General features: G+C 42.5%; 1 protein-coding gene across 1 annotated transcript in view; it reads left to right on the top strand.

The window, feature by feature from the left end:
• The first annotated feature begins 206 nt into the window (after positions 1-206).
• The window catches only part of LOC135886927 (piezo-type mechanosensitive ion channel component 2-like), a 59,639-nt gene continuing 35,901 nt past the window's right edge, over positions 207-23,944 (top strand). The window contains exons 1-21 of the mRNA XM_065414702.1: positions 207-403; positions 1,512-1,698; positions 2,231-2,429; positions 2,998-3,211; positions 3,925-4,087; positions 4,455-4,547; positions 5,553-5,667; positions 6,330-6,445; positions 7,588-7,851; positions 9,250-9,355; positions 9,865-10,046; positions 10,528-10,676; positions 13,226-13,399; positions 14,775-14,816; positions 15,403-15,435; positions 16,098-16,201; positions 17,024-17,187; positions 18,588-18,797; positions 20,142-20,240; positions 21,012-21,212; positions 22,389-22,593. Coding sequence (XP_065270774.1) covers positions 207-403; positions 1,512-1,698; positions 2,231-2,429; positions 2,998-3,211; positions 3,925-4,087; positions 4,455-4,547; positions 5,553-5,667; positions 6,330-6,445; positions 7,588-7,851; positions 9,250-9,355; positions 9,865-10,046; positions 10,528-10,676; positions 13,226-13,399; positions 14,775-14,816; positions 15,403-15,435; positions 16,098-16,201; positions 17,024-17,187; positions 18,588-18,797; positions 20,142-20,240; positions 21,012-21,212; positions 22,389-22,593 — 3,217 coding nt within the window. The remainder of the gene's footprint in view (positions 404-1,511; positions 1,699-2,230; positions 2,430-2,997; positions 3,212-3,924; positions 4,088-4,454; positions 4,548-5,552; positions 5,668-6,329; positions 6,446-7,587; positions 7,852-9,249; positions 9,356-9,864; positions 10,047-10,527; positions 10,677-13,225; positions 13,400-14,774; positions 14,817-15,402; positions 15,436-16,097; positions 16,202-17,023; positions 17,188-18,587; positions 18,798-20,141; positions 20,241-21,011; positions 21,213-22,388; positions 22,594-23,944) is intronic.

Below are 23,944 nucleotides of genomic sequence, written 5' to 3' on the forward strand. Positions count from 1 at the left end.
CATGCTTTACATGTGCAGACGAAGCATTTTGCAGGAATGTTCTTTGGAAGTATTTTGAAACTCTTTAAATGTAAAATAGATTAGATTCCTGTCACCCCAGTTTTGTTGCCGTATAAAGTGATCCATATCAATGAATCTTGGTTTGGGGTGTTATACTGCACTCACTGAAGACAATAGCAAAAGCCCTCCCTATTTTAGTGTTCTGCATGGTATGCAGTATTTCCGCCGTCTATAGATTTACTTTCCAGAAGGATGCAGGCAGGAAAGTGAGACACAAGCCTATTGATGAGAATGAATGTTTGGGTTTGGAAACATTAGGGAATCAGTTTATAAACAGGCCTCTTTGTTCTTTTCTAGTAGGCTATGGATGGGAGGACGTGCTTGGTCATTTTGGAATTCTAAGGTAGGATATCAGTTGCTGTCTCTTCTTTTAAGATATAGACACTGAAAATTGAATGCTTAATAATAATATCACAGATTTGTTTAGGTCTGTAAGAAAGCGCCAAATTATACATGAGAACACCTGGTATTGCAGGGAATTACAATCCTTCTGCAAGCTATGTGAGTACATCTTGAAGGGGAGAATTAATTCTTTAGGGTAAGGACCGTGTATTTATCACATGTTTGTACAGTACCTAGCACACAGAGGACCTGAGTCTGACTGAGGCCTTTAAGTCCTATTGTATTATAATTAAAAATAAGAGCAATATCTATTTTAGTGGTTGATTTAGCAAGTATGGTCAATTAAATATACACTTAGATGTTGCAGATGGGGTTGTCTGTTAATATGGGAGATCTCTCTTTTTTTGCTGATCTGAAAGAGCTGTAAAAACCTTTCTATCCTATTGGTGTGGGAAAAAAATCCATTAAATTTTTTTTAGAGGTCTCCACTTTGCCAGGCTTGACAGTTTGCTCTGAAAAAAATACACTACAAATTCTAAAGCCATTTGAACCAGAGATGCAGACTAAATGAACATGAAACACACATCACCGGAGCTGGTAATTTTGACAGTGTTCTAAAGCTGATTGTTCAGTGACCTGTTGACTTTGTATTTAAAATTGTTTTTATTGATTTTTGTTATCAGAGTATCAACAATTCTTTTCTTAACATTACAAACGTTATAAGCTGTGTTTATAATAAAACTCTTACTTTGCTCACATTCTGTTAAATATTAAGAGATTTGAAGATTATATTTTTTCATTTCAGCAGATGTTCAATGCCAATCGTGGGAAAAAAGACATCTTAAAAAATTCTGCTCAGTATCTGAGTGTAATATTACCTGCTATTTAATAATGTGGTATTGTTCTCTGCTGTGGAATACAGAAACTACAATAAAGCAAATTGCAATAGGATAACCAAGTGCACTTCATTCTTAGGTCATTTTTTTAATGCACAGATGCATTTCTGGGATTAGTTTTCCGGTTAATTATTACAGGAACATTTGGAAAAATTAGACTGTCATTTCTGAGCACTAGCCTTATGTTTCACTCGTGTGCTTTCCACTCTGCAGGCTCAGCAAAGTTGATGCTGGAAATATCATCCGCCTCCTGGTTCCTGACATTGGAATGCTTTTCATTGGCTTCATGGTTATAAGGCTTTGTAAAAAACAGGTGAAACCTCATCTTCCCAAAATGCGGCTTCATTCTGAAGACCAGGAGCAGGATGAGGACGAGGACGATGATGATGAGGAGGAGATGGTATGTTCAGCATCCTCTTACATGAATTAAGACTTCAGCAGGCTAAACCATTGGACATTTTCAGATGGGGCAAAATGAATTGGGCTGTGTGTGTGGGAGCCACATGGGCACTGGATTACATTCACTTACAGAAACAAAACCCGATGACTGCTCCATAGTGGGACCGCTGTGCAGGAAACTAAAGAAACAATTCCACTCCCTAAGCCAGTGGAGTGAGTCCTACCTTATGTACACAGACATGAGATTTGCTTTCTCCCTATTCATGACTGTCTGTCTAGTCTGATGAGATCACAGGAACAAGTGTTCACACCTCAGACTGTATGGTTTCAGTGAAGTATTTAGGGACTTAAATGTGCCATGATCATTATTTTTTCAATAGGATTTTGTGCCTAATTCTGCACTGCAGCAGATCCATGCTGTAAAACATAATCGTCTTAATGACTGAGATGGCGCAGTCAAGGAGTTTCGGATCCGTCTAGCAACAGCTTGGTTTTCATGCTCAGATCTTGCTTAGTCATTCTTGTTTCCACAGGACTATGAAACAGAAACAGGGGACAGTGACGAGGAAGAGACCGACTGTTTATCTGAAGAGGATTTGGGAAAAGAAGGTGACCGAAAACCAGATTTCATTCAGAAAGTCACTGCGTTCCTAGCAGGCTTGAAAATCATATTTGAAGCCATCCTGACAAGTGCTGGAAAGGTGGTAGCAACTCTTCTATTAGGCTTAGCAGGTAAGAAAGTTAAAGCAGGAGGTTAAAAGGAGGTAAGAGTCTCCATCCCATAAACAAAGCATGAAAAACAAGACAAGCAGCTAGAAGCAATCCTCTTCATCACCCAACTGTTCTTGCTGGTTATTTGCTGTTGCCCAATTATTTTTTGTTTGATCTATGCCTTGTTGTGTTGTTGTCAGCCTTTATTGTCATAGGTTATTGTTGCAAAATTGTAATCACTTATGGGGCAGAATTTCCTTTTCAGAGCTGCAGGGAGACCTTTACACAGCTGTTCATTGGAGGTTGGAGAGGGGAATTTGTCTGCAATGGGCAAGTCCCTTGGCCCACGGAAAACTGTGAGGGTCTCACTTTCTTTTCTAGTTAGTTAAGATGGTTGAAGGCATCACCTAAGACTGTGTTCTGGTTGCTTAATTTTTATTCATATGGAAATTAATCAATGGCACTTTCACAGTGGCTTCTCTTACTAGTTGGGGTCACTGTCCATCAATTGAGGAGCCACTTTGGCCTGATCTGTGTATCCTGTTTGCTGTGGAACAGAAGCCCTTTCATGGCCTGTTTCCCCCCCTAGGTATAATTTTGCCTTCTGTGACTTCTGCAATCTACTTTTTCACCTTCCTGGGCCTGTGCTCCTGGTGGGCTTGTCATCGTCCCATTACCGTGGTCACCTTCAGCAGTTTGTGTGTGATGATGGCTATCTTCAGTGCAGGTCACCTTGCTGCCCTTTACCTGTACCAGTTGCCATACTTTCAGGACCTGGTTCCTCCTGATGACATTTATGCCAGGTAAAGACGTCAACTTCCATACAGAAAAGGATAGGGTTAATACTTTAAAATAAACTGATTTAAAGGCAGAATTGAAATATATACATATGATCCTAAGTTGACCCATTGAGACAGTATAAAAACAAGTAATATATCAACATTTCCCAAGAAGAGAGATTTGTAGGGAACACATTTGCTTTTAAGCTTTTAGGACTTCCATTACTTTGTTGTTGCCTAGTACCTTTTATCGGAGGAGTTCATGGCAATTTATAAACATTAAGCCACAAGTCTTCTGTGCTTTATCATCATCTCCATTTTATAAATGGAGGAGTTGAGGCTAAATAACTTTCTCAAAGTCACACAGGAAAACTGTGGCCGGAGAATAGAATCGAATCCAGAAAAATCCTGGCCCAACTGAAGTCAAAATGGGAGTTTTGCTATTGACCTCAATGGGCCAGGAGGTCACCCAAGGACTCATGCCCAGTCGCCTTCTCTAACCCCTAGAGTGCATCAGGAATTTGTCATTGTCTCTTTAATAATTACTGTGAGTTGCAAATAAAGGCAGTTTGACAGAACAATAAAAATGAGGATGATCAGTGAGATCTTATTTTTAGTAGTAAAGTATTTAGTATTATTTGACACTGTTCTGAAAAATTCTTAATATAAAAACAGCAATAGTAAAAATTATAGATGACAACCAGTGCTAGCACTGTCTCCAACTTTTGTTTCTCCAGGCTCCTGGGGATGGTGGCGCTCATCAAGACAAACAGCACAGAAACCTGGAAGCTGCAGATTCATTCTGGATTAAGCTGGCCTGTGTTTTTAAATCCTCTTTTGCTGCTTGTATTATATTATTCACTGGTCATGTTGCTTCAGCAGTGGGCTCTGAGTCCTAAGGTAATGCATGGGTCAAAGTGCAGAATGGATAAGACAGATCACAAATGGCACCATAATTAAATACAGCCACATTCAGGAGAGAAATCAAGAAAAAAATCTGTCTTTCCACATGATTTCTCCATTTCCCCCCTGGAATTTATGAGGGAGGCCTGGCAGGAAGTTCTTTAAATATTCATCGCTCTTGTCCTGTGCATTGCACAAACGTGAAAATAGGCCATGTCTGCTGTTCCAGTTCCCACCTGGATCGTGTCCATGGAATATTATAAGGGTGATGGCCTGTAACAGTGCAGTAACAATTGTATTGGATGGTATATAGCTGTGTTCGGAGGTGGTGTGACAGCTGTGTGTTATATTTCCTTTAATACAGGAATGTAAAGAGGGCATCCAGTCGCCACTGGAAAAGCAGAGTAAGTTGGAGCTGGACACCATGCTCTGGATGGCAAAGAATGAGAAGAAAAAGGTAATGGCTATCTTAAGAAGGTTCCTGCAACTGCAACTGTTACAGGGGATATTAACGGTTCAGAACAGGCCCATCATTTGGGTTTTGTAGGAAGGGCCAACATTTTCATGAGTGAATGCTTAAAGGTAGGCCCTTAATTCCGTAATTAGGCACCTAAATAAGTGGCTGGATTTCTGAAACCCAAGAGGTCCCATAGACACCACATTCAGTGCAGTCACTCCACTTCACTGTTTTCTTGGTGCACTCTGGAAACCAGCTGTGACATTTACAAGGCTAGCTGCATCTCTGTCCCCTTTCTGGTCTCTGAGTACATTCCCACAGGTGTCAGGCCTTGTGCCTTTTCCTAACCCAGCATGGAATATTGCAATTCTTCCACTCTGAGGCTGGGCCCTGGGATACAGTACCCTATGTATCAACTGTGCTTACATGGTTACGTGAATTCTGACTGAATTTGGGCCCCTGCGGTTCTTCCCTTTGGGAGTTTGACTAGTGGTGAACACTGTGCTCAGACAGCCTTCTGAAAACCACGTATTGTTTATTCTAACAACAGGAACAAAGGATTTTAACCAAACAAACAGTCCACATTCATCTCTTACTTAAAAACGTATCTCCCCCAATGGTAATCTATGCAGGTGTAACTTCTTCAGATACCTCACTGTGCCTCCATCTTATTCTGGTTCTCCCAAATAGCCTCCCACTTTTGACCTCCTATGTTTGCAGGACTTTTCCTGTCCTGGCTTTTTCTCTTAAAAACTCTCAGCTGTTTGCTGCGAAGTGGCTTATCTTGAGCCATTCTTTCCCTTCTTGCTTGTTTACCCCCTGCCAATCTCCTGTTAGTCCCCAATATAGTCATACAATAAACATCCCAATAGCCAGGTCAACATACAGTATTCATCAATTACAGAGCAGCTCCAAATCTGTCACACCAGCATCCTAGACTCATGCATGGCACAGTGTCTGTAGAAAAGCGAGGCAGGAGAGACACTATTCTATTTCCTTTTCTAGGTGGCTTATTTTTCAAATGGAAGCTGGCAGGACACGCCCCTTTTACAGTGTGAACATGGCAGGAGCCTCACAGCCAGTGCTGACCCCAGTGAAGGACACAGCACTCCTGTATCAGGTACTGTACATCTGAGAGTGATGTTTGCATCATTGCATGAAAAAGCATGACACACAAACCACAAAGTGTAGTAGGCATCTAGCATCTTGGAAAGCAGGCAGCACCAAGAAGAACAGGAAAGAAAGAATTTGATGTCATTTTGCATTTGTCATATGCACAGCATCTCCCAGTACATTTTTCTGATCAAGGTTATACAGGTAGACCAGGCTCCTCCTTCTATGGTTGGCTCTGTCACTGCCATCTTGGAAAACTAGCTAATTTTTGAATGAGGTGTGGAACGCAGCATCCTCGGTGGGTGAGGCCAAGGAATCTTGTGCATTATATGATACCTGCAGCAAGGCAAAACCTGCAGGTAAATGAGTTTGAGTTACAGGGAGTTATATTTACATATGTAAAGCAAGAAATTATCTCCATCCATTTAACATTGATCATTTCGGAGGTATATTTTCTACACAGTATCTATGGAGGTATGGTCAACTCCTTCCAAAGTTCAGGGGAGTTGCGCACATACCCCCTTAAGTGCAGTCACAAAACACACACGCCTAAGACAAAACTTCTAATGGATACAGAATAGCATCAATTCTCAATGTAAGGGCTCAGCTGTGTACTAGAGACCCTTCAATCACCTTCATCTGTATCTATACACTTTACATTTCTTACAGACGATAGCACCTGCCCTGAAAACGCAGACGCTGATGGGGATGGCACTAGCAGTATGGCAGTACTGGGGCAGTTCATTATGAATCAAAGTTATGTCAGTGCACTGATTGCCATGATGGTAAGATATGGAGTTGATGGGACTCTTTTTTGTACCTTCGTGTCATTTTCTGGTTTCCATTAGCCTTCCTAAAGAGTTTGTTATAGCGTGGAATACATTCATTGGTGTGGGGAGGAAAACGTTGTATAGTGCCTCAAAACCTTGTAAGAAACGGATTCACTGCTTTTTTCTAGGGCAGTGGTTCCCAAACTTGTTCCGCCGCTTGTGCAGGGAAAGCCCCTGGTGGGCCCGGCCGGTTTGTTTACCTGCCGCGTCCGCAGGTCCGGCCGATCGCGGCTCCCACTGGCCGCGGTTCGCTGCTCCAGGCCAATGGGAACTGCTGGAAGTGGCGGCCAGTACGTCCTCGACCCGCGCAGTTTCCAGCAGCTCCCATTGGCCTGGAGCAGCGAACTGCGGCCATTGGGAGCTGCGATCGACCGAACCTGCGGATGCGGCAGGTAAACAAACTGGCCCGGCCCACCAGGGCTTTCCCTGTACAAGCGGTGGAACAAGTTTGGGAACCACTGCTCTAGGGCAAGACTTCATATTCTGCACTACTTTCATGAGGTCCAACAAAATTCTGCATATATTGTGGAATGTGTTGTAGAATGAGAAATGGTGAATAGATCAGAACTGCCCATTGCAGAGTAAAATGTTAGCAAGGAGTGATCAGAATCCAGTCATTGCTGTATCTGCTACATAGTAAATCCACAGCAAGTTCACTTTTAGAGCAAGCTCTGAGAATATGCTCCCCTTGCCATTGCAATGAAGAACACTAATAGAAAAAGCATATCTGGTAATAAGAAATCCTATCTACTCTGATTTTGTAATGGACAGCGCACTTTGGGCTATATTTTCAGCTAATCTCAAACTGGCCTACAGTTTTGTGTCTACTTTTGCACAGATGGGAGCATGTGCCTGTGTTATGCATAGAGAACCTGCACCTGGGTGTAAATCAGGCTGTTGGTTGTCCAGCTGCTTGATAGAGGGACATGAAATAGAAATATGTTCACTGTTGTGGCCATAGGTGCATGTGCCAAAGTGGAGGTCAAAATTAAAGACTGAAGCTGGTAATATGGCTCTTGCTTTTCAGCTATCCCTGATTTTGGCTTCATTAAGATTTAAACAGCAGCATTCTTTCACTTAGACGTATCTGTTTGCAGGTTTGGAGCATCACCCACAACAGCTGGCTGACTTTTGTTCTGCTGATTTGGTCTTGTATCATTTGGATGGTTCGTGACCGGCGTCGTTATGCCATGCGTAGCTCTCCGTTCCTTGCCATCTATGGGAATATCCTGGTGATCCTCAATTTCTTTGTAGGCTTCAATATTTCACAAGAAGAACTGTTTCCTGAAATTCCAACCTCCGTGCTCACTGACTTTGATTTAAAACCATACTCTTTGCCATGTGTGCACCTTGGTGTTAAGGTACGGACTTAGTGTTTTCTCATTTAATTGCGAGGCTAGTAACACAGAGGACACAGGAAAGAATCAAGAAAATACATATTTATAAGTTGCACTTCCATTTTGGGGAAAAAATTAGAGATCATGATCAGGGACCAAATGAGAAAGACTCACAGCCTGGACAGAGATAGTCACAAGAGATTTATCCAGTGTGGTCATCATATACTTATCAAACCCAATTCATTTCTTTGAAAGAATGGCAATGAAAGCAGAGGCCTAATGAAGTTGACTTAATTTGCTTGGACTTTTATGAGGCTTTGATTCAGCACAGTGTGCCTGGTTACCAAGAGATGGGTCGGAGCCACAAAATTTGGAACCAGATATATATCTGAAGTTGCTGAAAGGTTCAGGGTGTTCAGATTTGGGGTTTGGGTTCAGTGCATTATACAGATTGAGGCCAGCTGCAAAATTCAGATCTGGGTCCAAACTCTCCCAGAGTTTAGGGGTTTGAACCAGGCTCATCTCTAGCCTGTGGAGATGGGTTAATATTCAGTTGGTTAAAAATGGACTTTGTAAGAGAGGCCAAGAAGTGATGGCAAATAGTTAAGATCAAGTACGTGTAAGAGAAAACAGAGGTGAACCAGAATCCTCATGAATTAATAAATCTTCACAGGGAGGTTTTATTTTCTCTTTATATACTTCACCTCAGGAATTGTGTAGTTTTTATACCAGAGTTGGGGAGGAAGAACATTTGGGCAGGGCTGGCTCCAGGGTTTTTGCCGCCCCAAGCAGGAAAAAAAAACAAAAAACCCCCGCAGCAATCGCGATCAGCTCTACCGCTGCCACTTCAGTCTTCGGCGGCAATTTGGTGGCCGGTCCTTCGCTCCGAGAGGGAGTGAGGGACCCGCCACGGAATTGCCGCCGAAGAGCCGGACGTGCCACCCCCCTCTGTTGGCCGCCCCAAGCACCTGCTTGCTGAGCTGGTGCCTGGAGCTGGCCCTGCATTTGGGATAGTGTCACACAAGCCACATTTTGCCTTCTGCCTAAGCCAAACTCATTAAGTTGGCAACAAATAAACCAACAATGTTTTCACTACAAAAGTTGGTTTGCAAAGGATTATTCTCAGTTTGTACTGCAATAGTGCCTGGGATCATCCCCACTGTGCGAGGCGCTGAACAAACACATAATAAAAGATAGGTGTGGCCCCTAAGACCTTGCAACCTAGACTCTGCTCCTTAGTTATAATTTAAACATATGGAAAATTTAAGCACCGGGCCAGCCTTTCTTTTCATTGTGCTACTATTTTTCCACCTCATTTGGACAGAGAATTAGGAATCCATACTCCTAGGGAGAGGAGTTATTTGCATTTCTATGTGGGTTCTTTCCATGAAAAAGTAAGGCACAGCTGTGGTTTAATTGCAGATCTTTTATGCATTCACATTCTGGCTATTGCTAAGGCAGCATATGATCAAAAGACATATGGAGCAGAAGCAAGAAACTCTCACAGAAGTGACAGTGGATGCGAACGGTAAGAAAACGTAACACTATATCATCAGACCACCCTGATACTCCATCTGCCTGTTGTGGTTCTTGCTCCCCATCACCATTGTTCCTATGAGTCACCATTATAGGGGATACCAAATCTCTCAATGTATTAGGTCATTTAACAAGAACGCTTAAGGCCAGGAAGCCATTGCAATATTATTACTATATTAGCAATATATGATATTGCTATATTATTTATTTGTCTTACTTTAGCATCTTTGCTTACTTTAGCCCAAGTCCTGCGCCAGGACCCCACAGTGCTAGGTGCTGTACAAACACAGAACAAAAAGACGGTCCCTGTCCCAAAAATCTAAGTATATGACACAGTTACAATCTAAGTCTGTGACATAGTTTAACATGGGACATTAAACACATTAGGATCGATATTTGCTAGCCGAGGAATGGGAAAAGATAATAGAGGTATTAGAATGTTACAATAACCAAGCACATTCTAGTGTCACACCTGACAGATTTGCATTGCTCTTATTACAGAAAGGGAAATCCCGCACAATCCTCTGCTGGAAATCTTTGGCTCTCTGATTAAAGGAATGCTGGTTAAATACTGGATCTATTTCTGCGCTGCCATGTTTTTCATTGTCAGTTTCAATGGCAAAGTAGTGATCTACAAAATACTGTACATTGTGCTCTTTCTGTTCTGTGTAGCTTTATATCAGGTAAGCAAACTGGAATTTAAAGTGCTCACACTCTCCACTTTGTTTCCTTCAGGGCAGATCCACAGCTGGTGCAAATTGTCATAGCTCGATTGACTTCAATGCAGCTATGACAATTTGCACCAGCTATGGATTTGCCCTTTTGTATCCTGCTTTGCCATCTGTATGGTTATCTTGATACAGCTGCTGGCCTATATTTTATCCTTAGTCTATGAAGCTTCTCATTTGCTATGGCTACCATTCAATTTGAATTGAAGTGACTGTCTCAGATAGAATAAGATATCCAAGCTGCTCACTTTGTTGGGAAACCTCTCTCTCACACACACACACTCTCTCTCTCTGTCAAATGTTCCAGACTCATCAACAGAAGTTCTCAGTTTGGCATTTTGGATAGGAGAGGGGATTTGACCTAGCTGTCAGTGGGCCGTCTTCAGTTTACTTAACAAACTGAGGTTCATCTAACCTGAGATGCATTTGGTTTCAGGTTCACTATGAGTGGTGGAGACGAATTCTGAAGTATTTTTGGCTCACTGTTGTCTCTTATTCAATGGTGGTCCTCATTGCTGTGTATGCCTACCAGTTTAAAACCATTTCTGGGTTCTTGCTCCTGACTTTGGGACTGTCAGAGGAGGGGTAAGGACTCTGATTATATTTTAAAGAAATGAAACAAAAGTATCCTCCTGGAAATCCTATTTCACTTGTTTTATCTAGGAATCTATGTTATTATTTATATGTATCATGGCAGCACTTTGAGGCATCAACCCTAGATTAGGGCCCACTGTACTAGGTAGTATACAAACATACCAAGCAACAGTCCCTGCCCCAAAGACCTTACAGTCCAATAGACAAGACAGAGATTATAGACCAGACTGTGATATGCTCACCCACCCTGAATAGTGCCCTATACCACAAGTAGTGCTATTGACATTAATGGACTTTTGCCAATGAGGATCTGACTCAGAATCTGCTCACCTGCATTAAGCATGACGATGACCATGATGGGGAAAAATGATAATTTGTTGGTTCATCCAAAAATTACTCACCCCAGGTAAGATGAGAAGAGGAATTTTTCAAGGCTGAAGGAATCATTGTCACAGTGTAGACTGGTTATTCAGGTACCCTTATTCCAAATGCCACCTTACTCCATAAGGATAGCTACTGATTTCAATGGAACTCAAAGTAAGTGTGAGTCACACAACATGAGTAAAGATATCAGTATCTGGCTCTTGAATCACTGTAGACACACTATGTGTCCCCCACCACAACAGTTACATGAAGCCACTAAAAGCTATTGCTAACAGTGGCTGGTTCTTAACTCTCCATCATCAGGTGTAGCTGCTGCCTTAGTTTCCCTTCAGGATCAGTACCTGATGGGTGTGGACATTTTAGCCATTTGGCCAAGCTTACAAGGCCACCCCTTGCAGGATATCCAAAGTCCCAAGTAAACAACTGGGCAGCCTGGCCGCAAGAGTTCACTATACACACTGCCTCCTCATCAAGTTTCTTCACCCAGGCATTTCCACCCTAGAGACTGATGTACAAAGCCATAAACAAAGAAAAGAAGGCCCAAAATACACAGTCCCTGGGTGGATCCCTGGCTACTTGGTCACAGGCTCCCTCAGCTGACGTGGGGAATGTGGGGCTTCCTTCCTCCCCCTCCCCCCCAGCAGGAAGACACAACACAGGTCACTTCACCCAGGAGAAGAAAACTCTAGGCAAAGCCCTAAATTAACTCCTTTGCCCAAGGTTTTCATCTTTACCCAGCCCCAAGACCTCTTTCTCGGATACCTTTGCTCACTTCCTAGGTCTCTCCTGGAGAAATCCACCAGCAGCTACCACTCTTCTCAAAACCTCTCTGGGACGAGGGACAAAAGGGTTTATAAACCAGGTCCTCTTTCCCAGCATGCCTTGCAGGCGCGTAGGCCTGTTTTTAAAGGGCTCATATACGCTGTTGCACTGATCACCCTTTCAATCATCATTCCCACCCCATCACTCCTTTATAGCGCAATTAAATTACAACCTCCCCCCTCACATCCTGTGAGCCCATCCCATCCCCATCGGCCTGATTCCAAAGCCTATGGAAAGACTCCCTTTGACTTCAGCAAGCTTTGGATTAGGGCCTAAATGCCTGTGAAGGTTAGTAAGTGTGTGCCTGGAATGTCAGTAAGTTTGGGCTGTGTTGTATTAGTTAATGATTGTAGCCACACTGAAGTGCATGGATGAAAGGATTAGTATGGATCCAGTCCTACAAGGTGCTGAGTGCCTCCTCTGATTTCAGTGTGAGCTGGGGTACCTCAGCACTTCCCTTGATAAAGCCCAATAAATTCACAGCATTATTATGAAGTTAATAGTGCAGTGAGGGTGCGTTACCCTATTCCCCTTGTAGGGCTGTGCAAGAGCTCCCAGTGGTTTCTGTATTTTCAATGATGTGGCTAAGGCAGCAGGATGTGGGATATAACCCAAACAAACCACAACGGGTGACTTGCCGAAATACAGACCCCAGGCTTGCTTGAGGGACTCATCAGCTTTTTTTCTTTTGGGAATTATCGCTGATGTTAGATTGAAAATATTGTAGCCAGCGTTTCTGGAAAGACTCTGTACTTTGTTTAGTTAAATATTTTGAGGGTTTTCATAGTAATTGTAGCCACATGGTGGTAGATTTTCTAAGATCAATGGAGTTTATTCCCCCCCCCCCCCAAAAAGTGGGCCTTGGATCTTTCCTGAGGTTAGAGAAAGAGAGAGAGCAGGAAGGAAATTTGGGAATAACGTTCTGTGCTTGAAAAAAGACAACGGGGTTCTTTATGTGATCTCAAGATAACATTGAAAATAAAGGGGTGTATCTCTGTAAATGAAGTGTAGTCAGTAGCCCCTGCCATGACTTCAGAGTCCAGGGCAGAATTTAGGGAGACCATGACTGGTAGCACAAGGCTCCATCAATCATCTGGAATCTTGAGAGAACGATATGGTCTCTCTGCATCCAAAAAGCCTCAATGAAGAATCCCCTTGATGCTCATTAAAACTGAGCTCAGTCTATTCTCTACAGTGAGGGACACTACAGTAGCTCCATATAACTAGCTACCTCACTATATTCTAGAGTAACCTTTTTCAGTATCCTTACTAGAAATTTGTCCCTTAGTTTATAAGGGTGACCTGTGAAAGGCTTTTTCCTTTTTCCTTGACAGGTTAAAAGACCTGGGTCTTGACCAGTATGACACGGTAGAACTGTTTGCTAAGATTCTGCTTCCTTCCACTTTTCTCCTGGCCTGCATCCTTCAGCTTCGTTACTTTAGTGAGGATTTTCTGAAGATCACTGACCTGAGTAATATTCCCATCAAGCATGAATGTACTTCTGGCAGGTATGTGAACAGACCTGCACATTGGTAAACGGCAAAGCATGTCCCTACCGAAGAGTTATCAGCTAGAAAATGAGACTTGAAAGTGCTTTACATTTTATATATTTACAAGAATTTGTATTGGTTTTCTGATGCACATGGAGGAACAAAGGCACTTTTATAGAGAAGTTCGGCCTGCAATTACAGCATGTCTAATTGGTGCATAAATTTATTATGGCTGCACATATAAAATGGCACCTCCAGAAACAAATACTTAATTGTGATAATTTGTCCTGCACTTACTCAGCTGGGGGAATTTCACATACAAACTAGTCACATATATGCATGTGCAATTACTATGCCTTGCTTATTTGAAATCTGGTCTTTTAAACATAATAGGCCAAATTTTCAAAGCCAGGCAAAATGGTTGTGCTCATAAACAGGTGTGCAAATAGTGCACCAGTAATCCCACTTTTGCATTCAAAAATTCCTCTTTCCATACAAAATTGTGAGGCTTTCTGGGTGCATTGGTATGGAAACGTTGTGTTTTGGTTTGAAAATTTGCCTCAAAATAAGAGTCAGAAAGAACAGAACAACATAACTTTTCCTTAATTTCCAAAATATTAGCAGGAAAGGATTTAAATTGCTTAATATTTACAAGGCATTTTAATGGAAATCTTATTACTTGTGGAAATCCATGAATATGTTACTTTCCCTTAATGAATTGTAATGACTTCTATTATACCTAAAACATTCCATTTTGATTTTGCTGATTTTCTTTGGATAATATATATTGTATTGGGTTTTTTCCCTGAACGGAGGGGATGGGGATAATAGAAATATGCCAATATATATGATAAATATATAAAGAGCCTGCTCCTGCTCCCACTGAAATCCCTGTTAGTTTTGTTATTGATTTCAATGGGAGCAACACTAATCACATAAACTCATCTTCAGTAGAGGACACACTGAACCATTACCATGTAGCATGCAACATAGTAAATGTTCCTAATAGAGAAAGGGCCCAATTTTCAATCTTGGGTGCCTAAAACCCTAATCCTGCATTAGGCCATGCCGGCATGGAGCCCCATGCCCATGGAGGATTCCCATAAATGCAAAAAAGATCCTTGAAACACATGTGTTAGGTGCCTATGTGTTAGTTTGAGCACCCAGAAGCACAAATGCATTCCCTGATTTAGCAACCCAGCTTTGAAAATTGGACTCTGTATAATGCCGGAAATATTGGTCTGATCTTATTTTTGGAGGGGTTTTTGGAAAGGAAGGTACTAGCACTGAACCTCATTGTGATGCAGAAGATAATGTGGGAGGATGAGGCACATCCTGTCAGCCATGTGCTAAAGAGAACATATGTTGACATTATGCTATATTTTTTCCCTAGTAAAAAGAAAACGGAAACTCAGGTGTATCTCCTGGCCGACATGTGAGTTCATTTAATTTCTTCACCCTTTTCCAAACATTTTCTTTTTAACTATATCCAACACCATTATTTTGATTGTACTTCGTTTTGCTGTAGGACAACACACAATGGAGCTCAGCAAGGATAGTAAAATATGGCACTGATGGAGAGGAGAAGGAGAAATAGGGAGGAGGCCACCAATAACCTTCCCATACATGTCCTGGACAACATTTTCTTTCCTGGATTGTAGGGTAGTATTCTGTGTGCAAGTTAGCTGCTTTCCTCACTCAAGGTGGATGCATTGTAGTTAGTGCAGTGTAGGTGCAAAACACTTGTTTAGTGTGTCAAATTCTCTCTAATGGTTCTCCCCAGCAAGGATAATCACTTGCTGCTCTCTGTTAGCTGCTTACTGATAGCTTGAGTGGTAGCTGCGGAAGGTGTTGGGTTTGATTCCTATTAATAACCAGGGATGCTGTATGAACATGGCCATATATTGTGAATTGCTTTGGGCCTGTTGGGATGAAAGGCTCCATAAATCTGTAAGTTGTAGAAAACTAGACAGATACAATCCAATATTTGACGTTATATTTTTCCTGCTTTTAATTTTCAGGCTTAAAGAAAATATTTGGAAACTGCAAAACAGGTGAGAATGAAATGACATTGAGGAATGCATTTCTCTGTATGCTTCATTGGAGTCTACTCTGCTCTTGATGCCTGGATGACACATAGGCGTAACTCGGATTAGGAGTAAATGGATTTACTCATGTTACTTCTCCATGAATTTATAGTAGAACCAACTAGTATATTTTGTACTTAGAAATCGGACATTGGGAACACTTGTTTTAGATATGCAGCACTGTCATAGCATGTCTAAGAAAATATTGGAGACAGATTAAAAAAAAAAAATGGATTTACATGAAATTTGTTTGCTTTACTTTAGACCCCAGGCTCACAACACAGTCGTATTCTTTACAAACATAATAGGGTGGGATTTTCAAACTCGCTCAGCTTTGGTCCAATTCTGCTCCTGTTAAATTCAGTGGGAGATCTACCACTGATTTTAATCAGAGCAGAGCCAGGCAAACCATGAGCTCATTTGAAAATCCCACCCGTAAATTATACATATATCACAGGTGTATACCTCCACTTTGTATTCTGTTCCCTTTCAGTCTAGTTGCAGGCAATTAAATAATGGATCACAAACTGTGTAATATCAGAATATGTCTAACTCTCTTTAACACCACAAGGTAAAGGGATCAATGTCTAAGTTGTCTGGCATTAGCAACTTTCTTGTGTTCCCAACAGGCTGGCAGCCAATGAACTGCATGGTGAAAATCAAACCACCTCGGACAAGATAGAGAATACAACAGTGTATGAAACCATGGGAGCGGCTCAGCAGGAGAAATCAGGTGATGATATGTAGCTCCTTGCAGCATTGGTTGAATGATTTTTTTTTTTTTTACATGGAGCAAAGCCAATACTATGTAGTTTACAGAAGCTCCTCGAATTACGCAAGCGTTATGTTCCGGAACATTTTGCGTAAGTCAGGAACGTATCTCCGACAATTACGCAAAAAAAAAAAAAAAAAAAAAAAGCTTACGGAACTTTTTCCGTAAGTCCGGATTTCTGTAAATCAGGTTTGCGTAACCGGGGAGCATCTGTACTGGCAAGTGCTTGAGTATTCTTATTCTAGGGGTTGATGTCAGGCACTGTAGGTGTATAGCAGTGGGAATCTTGCCCAAGGGCTGACCATACTTGCAGTCCTTGTCCTCCCTAAACACAAAGGTGGTAGGAATCAATAATGATTAGTAAGTATGGAGATATAAAGCATGGTGGATATATAGTTTTTTTTGGATCTACGCCCCAAATACAATTTTGCTTTATTCTTTATTCCTAACCTGACTTTGCTCTAGCAGGAACTGTGAGGCAGTGGAATTCACAGCTTATTTCTTAAAGCTTAATTATGCCAATACAAAATAGTCACCAAAGCCGGAGGAAGGAATAGCACTCCATGTATGAGCTATTGTTGACCTCTTTAATCCCATATTTCTCCACCACAATACTGGCGCCCCTGAACTCTTCCTTCCTTCCGCTGATGTGGAGGATGAAGACATAGCTGACAAGTTATTTGACAAAGCAGTAAAAATAGCTAAGGATTTCTATTTCTCTGTCTCCGAAATAATCTCTAAAAGTTATTTTAAAGCACTAATCCAGCACTTTTCTTTTCTTAGTGGGAGAGCCTAATAAATGGTGCCTGGTCATCGACAAGTTGACTTCTCTTCTCCTGCAGCTTTTGGAAAAGTTTCATAAAACTCAGGTGTTAGCCTGGAGAGTCCTAGAGCTGCACATCCTTAAAATTGTCTCCACTTGGGTCATCTGGATCACTCTCCAGGAGGTGGGTGAATAGTATGAAGAACCTGAAAATATCATTTGTTTTCTGCAAACTCCTTTCCTGGTGCTACAAGAGACTCAGATCTCCGCCATGGCCAGTTATGTTCGTATTTTAGGCCAGTAACTGTAATCCTCTAAGTACATAGAAATGTATATTAGTGGGCGTTCCCGCTTTTAATGAGGTTTACACACTCTGCATGTTGTCCAAACTGAGCAGCTTCCTGGGGTTTTGTTTTATTGTTAAGTCAAGCAACCAAACAAACATAAACCTCAATCTAAACGATCTCTGCAAGCTGGCTTTGTTTAGGGTTTTCCATCCAACACCTCTCCCCCATTCCCTAGTTTCCTCTGCTTTTTGAAAGGCTCTAAACACTTTTATATATTCTGGATGGACCTGGCTGAATCGACTTGCTGCTATAATTCCAATGCACCTTCATAAAGGCTTCATATATATGTAGAGTCCTAGAGTCTGCCAACCTGCTACAAGGTTAATGCACCAGCCTGCACACTGCCTCCAAGATCTCCTGGGGAGTGCAGCCAGCATGCCACCTTAAAGAAGGTGTAGCATGAACTCTCATCTGACAACGAACAGCTCTGCTAATTGCTTTGGTGGATGATGCAGAACCATGGCCTCACTTCGACCCTATTCTTCCCTGCCCTTTAGTTAAGCTGTGTAGTCCTTGAATTCAGGAAAGCACAGGGACTGCTATTGTGCCTAGATGTGGGGCAGCATCGGACTTGTTTTAGAAATTTTATCATGATGTGATATGGCATAATAGAGCCTACTTGGTTTTCTTCTCAGTTTGCTAAGCAAAGTTTCCTTTCCTCCCTGCAGCCATCAGAATAAACCTTAGTTGAAACTTAGGTGGCGCATGTAATTCAGACCCAAGATTTCATAATTAAATACATGTGCAAATGGCTAGTTAGACAGGGCTTCACCAGAACCCAAATTGTTCCTGTTTGTTGCTGTTAAGATTCAGGTTTTCATAAATGTTTTTCATGAATCTATCTGCGCAAACTGTAGACATCTAATTTTACAGAGCGAGGAAACTACATAACAGTGACCTAAATGTCACTTAGTCTCTTGCAAGGTAAAAAGTCATCCTTAAATATCAGGAAGAGAAAAATGTAAATAAAATCATATCACTTACTACATTTATAATAGGTCCTTTCCTGATGGGCAGAAAAGACAAGATTTTCTAATCAGCAGCGTTACTTGCCATCCCAAACCATCAGGGCATATTTTTTCCTCAAATAGTCTTTTGCTTTATCTAATAGTTTATCTGTTATTCTGTACTGTGTTGTTGCAAATACCACAAGCTGAACTCCTCAACCCACAAACACACCAGCAAAGAGGTAAGTTACAGTGAAACAACTCTGATTTTTTTCCTGCAATGACTTTAGGTATCTTTGATGAATTACCCTTTCTTCGTCCTTTGGGTGTTTGCCCTGCCCTATCCCAAGCTCCGCCCTCATGCATCAAAGATCTGCACAGTTTGGTCCTGTGTGATGGTTATCTGTAAAATGATGTACCAGCTGAAATTCGTCAGGCCGCATGACTACTCCTCAAACTGTATGCAGGTGAGCACTCTAGAGCACTCAGGTCCTGATTCTGCAAACACTCAGGACATATCTTGAGTGAGCAAAAGCGAACCTCCCAGCCTGGGTCGACAGACTCACTCTGGCCCTCTAAAAATAGCTGTATAGATGGTGCTTTGATGTTGCATCTCAGACTAGAGTTCGGGCTCTGAAGCCTAGGGAGGGGGTGGGACTCTTAGTGCATCACACTCAGCAAAGTTCTGTGAACAGCCAGCAAGCAGTGTCCTTCCTCTGGAAATTTCCACTACATTCATCTGATGAAGTGGGTATTCACCCATGAAAGCTTATGCTCCAATATGTCTGTTAGTCTATAAGGTGCCACAGGACTCTTTGTCGCTTTTTACAGATCCAGACTAACACGGCTACCCCTCTGATATTTGAATAATGTGCAACTTCCACATCAAGACAAGATTTAACATAGACCTGGGAATGCAATTCTCTCAGCCAAAGCTTTCCCGAGAAGCTTTTGTAGGTTTGCATTTGATAAACACCTGTGCAATGTGAAAGGGAATGGAAAGTTTTGAAACTTGCTTGTTGAAAGATAGTAAAGAACGGGGGCTATTGCAGATAAACAGAGACCTTCCTTTTGTGGGCACAATTCATACCTACAGTTTTCACATCCGCAAAATTGGTGGGTTAAATTTTTGTGCTGGCAAAAGAATTAGGGTCTCCAATATTACAGCAGGATGGATAGCTACCTGATTTGTATTTGAGCTTCAAACTGATGGCAAATTGAGGCAAAAAGAAGTTACTTGCCCATGGCCACACAGCAAGTAGCAGACCCAGGATTCATGAGTCCTGACTGAGGGCATGTCTACATGAATATTTCATGTGTGGCAACCTGGGATGTAAATCTACTGTGCTCCAATGTGCCATGCACAGACGGCGCATGTGGAACCTGCTGCATATTAAACATACCCTGTTTCATTACCAGGTCAAAGTACTCTAGGGAACTTGATTTCCTTTACTCAATTACTTCTCTCATGTTACTTATTGGGCACAAAGAAATGAATTGTCAGTAGGCTTATAAAATTAAAAGATGGCTATGCATATAGGAGCGTTGCCAAGCAAGAAATATACCAAGCACTCTTGAGTGAAATTTCTGGCATAGAAAATCATCAATGCCTACCACAAAAAAGTAAATTAGACGGCATTTGTTCTATTTGTGTGCACATTACATTCTGGATATAAATTGGTAGAAATAAAAAATTTTTTAAACACAGTAGGGGAGCTACTAGGACTTGCGCTTACCCCTATTATTGAAGGAGTTAGTTTCTGAGAGTGTATTTCAGACAAACATGCTTCATTCCATAGGGGCTGTACCAGAACAGAACCTACTATCATGACAGCCTGGATGAGCTGTTGCAGAAATCAGTGTTGTACGTCGCTCCTGTTGATCCCGCCGATTGGTGTGGAGGGTTACGGAAGTGCGGTGACAATGTTTTACCCTGCCTGAAGGTAGGATTCTTATTGTGCTGTCTTCTGACACTATTACTAAATAGAGTAACAGGGGTAGTCAGCAGCTTCACTCAGCACAAACCCTCTGCTGCTATGTCAGATTTTGACATGCACAAGCAGAAAGAGGAGCTTGAAATAGGAAGAGGGAGCAACACGGGGATTTGAAAATTTCTTTAAAATAAATCTTGGTTAGATCTTAATGAGAAGATGTGATTAAAAAACGGTGACAGGGTAAATGGAAGAGAGAGAAGATCTACCAAAGAAAATTAGAAGGTTTTCTCAGCCATTCTTCTGTACTTGGTTTTCTTCTCATTCTGCTTCAGCAGCTTATGAGACACCAGTAAACATTCTCCATACCGTCAAGCGTCATTATTGTTTGTCTCAAGGAACATCTTATCCCTTGAAATTGCCACTGGTCTGAATCCAGTATAGCTACTACTCCAGTATTATGGGAGAGAAGTCCATGGGAGAATCTTTCCCAAGTCACCAGGTTGCAATGTTCCAGGAGAGAAAAGAAGCATTTATCATTCATTTCTCATAGCCTTATTATTCTCATGAGACACTTTTATAGTGCTGTAAATGTACATGGCACTTCACAGAACATAGCAAAGGCAGAACCCTTTGCATCCAATGTAACAGACAAGACACAGCTCAGAACAACAGTTTAGTAAGCTTCATTTGTCCTGCCGTTTGCCTTTCTCAGTGCGGGTTGCTCAATATTGCATTTAGGATGCCATTAACATCTGGTGCCATTTCATTCTGCCCTTGCAGAACCATCTCACCATCTTGGCATTAATGGTGATAGAAGTGACTGTGTATCACCACCAGCTCTTTTACCGGACTCAAAACCAGCTGATGCCACCTGTTACAGGGATCATTTCTGATACCATCACCCGAGAGCACCTGGATGATGGGTTACTCAGCTGCATCAAATACTTTATCAACTATAGTTTCTACAAGTTTGGACTAGAGGTGAGCAAATATCGGGGAGAACAATCCTCTTTGGACTTGGTCCCCAGCAATAGCTCATTGAGGCATTAAGAAGCCTGTGGAAAACACACACAAACAGAGAATCTAAATTCCCTTCTGGTGTAAACAAGCACAACTCCATTGACTCCCCCTAGAAAATGTGTTCCCATACAGCTATGGGCAGCAATGATCAGTGAGATCAGATTTGCGCAGATGCTGAGCTCTTAGGGGTTGATTCATTTCCCTGGTTGAAGTGGGTTGCAGTTTGAAGCCTCCCCTGCCCAGGTCGCCACACCAGAGAGCAGATTACAGTATCAGGGATTCAGTTTGGGGAGGGCAGCTTTAAAATCCAGGCTGCCTGCCACTTATGGCCTGGTCTTCATGGGCTTATCATGCTCCCTTTCGGGGTGGCAGCGGCTGGCTCTTGTGCCCTGGTGGAGTGCTGTGCTCCCTCTCCCAGAGGATAAGGAGGGGGAAGTTCAGCAGAAAGTTTTTATTGCTGCCATAAGCAGGTCCTTTTTTTTTTGCCTGCTGATGATGTAGCATGATGTAGCACTGTAGCATGAGGTGAATGCATTGTTTTGTGGGTACGTCCCCTTCCCCAGCCTTTGAAAATCTGGCCCTTGTAGTCAGAGTCATTCTCTTCACTACATGAGATTCTCTCAGTGTTTCCCGTCATAGCATTGGTTCAGGGGAAGTCACCCTTGTGGAAGGAAAGGCAGAATTTTCCTCTTCGTATTTTATTCCCTAGCAACCAACTCTCCTTTCTTTAATCTATTAACTTTGACTATGGCCTGGTCTACATGGGAAAGTTTTACTAGTACAGTTAAACCGCTATAGTTATATGGGTATAACTCTCATGTAGACACTCTTATTCTGGAATGAGTGCCCTTTTCAGATTAGTTTAAACTCCTTCTCAAGCGACGTAAGAAACTGAAAAAAGCCTCTCTTATCCCAGAGTAAGAGTGTCCACATGGCAGGGCTATACTGCTAAAATTATATTGGTTTAAATTCACATCTTAGCTGATACCAGTACGACTTTCCCACACAGCCAAGAGCTAATGCTCCCCGCAGTGGTGACCTTTGAAAAATTAAGCGGTCAGGAGGGCTTTCCGAGCAACCCTGGGCTTTGACGGACAGCGTCGCCACCCGGCTCACTGGAACATTCCATTCTTTCAGGTGTGTCTCATCATGGCCGTGAATGTCATTAAGCAGCGTATGGATTTCTATGCCCTTCTCCACGGCTGCTGGCTGATCTACCTGCTGCACCGCCGCCGAAGGAAAGCAGTGGCTGAGGTCTGGCTGAGATACTGCTCTTTCCTTGCCAGTGTCATGACCTTTCAGTATTTGCTATGCATTGGCCTCCCTCCTGCTTTCTGCAAAGGTAAATGCAACACAGTGCCTTGTCTGAGTGGGGGTTTGAGTGAACACATAGAAAAGCCCCCAGCAGTCACTGTTAACCTGGAAGAGGACTGGCCAAAACATGACTGGTGAGGGCTGTTGAGCCATATCCCATCCAGCTCTGCAAGGAGAAGAGAACATACCGGGACACCGAAAGGGGAAAGTCCCTGATGATGGTGTGTAAGCTAGTGGGGATGTTCTACCAACCCGGGAATGGAAATAACACTCCAAGCCTCAGTCCTCTAAAGTCCTTTCCTCAGGGCTTGTTTATTATCTGCCCCCAAAACAACAGCAAATCAACTGAAAACCACTGGGCAATAATCCCTGGAGGCTACCGCCCACTCGGAGGGGAGACCCATCCTTTCCTCTTAGTTCTCTTGTGGTCCAGCTTACCTTTTCTTTTAGGCTCCACCACAAGCATCCAGTGACCAGACTTTTTAAACCTATGTAAGCTGAAGCACCTTTACCTGGTCAGGTGACCCCAAAAAACTTACCCAAACATTGTATTAGTATTATGATGATTATTAATACATCCCTGTAAAATTGTGTCTCTTGTCTGTAGCTTTTCTCTCTCGCTCTTTTCCTCTCTATGGTTTTTCCCTTCAAAAGGCTACAGTCACATTAGGATGACTGGCTTGGTTTCACCTCCTAGCATAGGTGACACCCCATGTGCTCTCCCTGCACTATGAGAATCAGAAGAGCCAAGTCATTCCATGATTCCAGAGACACCAGGTACAGCCAAGGGACTGGAGGGGAGGGGGCAGCCAGGAAACGGCAGAGAAACAGATGAGGTGAGGTATTTCAGGAGGACCAAATAGCTGTAAATCACTGGCTGGGTTCAGCTGGCTCTGAGCTACAACAAGCATAGGTCAGAGAACACACTGGAATAGACCAGGACAATTCCATCTCTATTCAATCCCAAGCCCAATTGCTATGTGGTAAACTGCATGCCAGTAATAACACTACAAAGATGTTAGGTTCTGGTCCAGCTCCCATTAAAGTCAGTTGAAAGATTCTCTCACGGGATGCATTACTCACCACCAGGCTGTCGCCTCCTCATGATCATTCTGGGGATTAGCTCGAGGCTGATCCACCCTGTCCACAGCTTGCACACCATCACTCCATCCCTGCTTCCACCTACAACCCCTCCCTCAACTGCCGGAACTGCAGTATCCTCTTCATGGCTCAGCCCTTTGGCCATGTCACTATCCATGTTCCCCCCTTCCGGGGGTTAGTGTCTCAGTTCAATGATCATGCCACTTCCCCAGTGGCGACTGGGGGGGACACGGGCCCACCCACTACTCCGGGTCCCAGCCCAAGGACCCTGTATATAG

Source organism: Emys orbicularis, chromosome 12 (genome assembly GCF_028017835.1).
Source record: "Emys orbicularis isolate rEmyOrb1 chromosome 12, rEmyOrb1.hap1, whole genome shotgun sequence".
Lineage (NCBI taxonomy): Eukaryota > Metazoa > Chordata > Testudines > Emydidae > Emys > Emys orbicularis.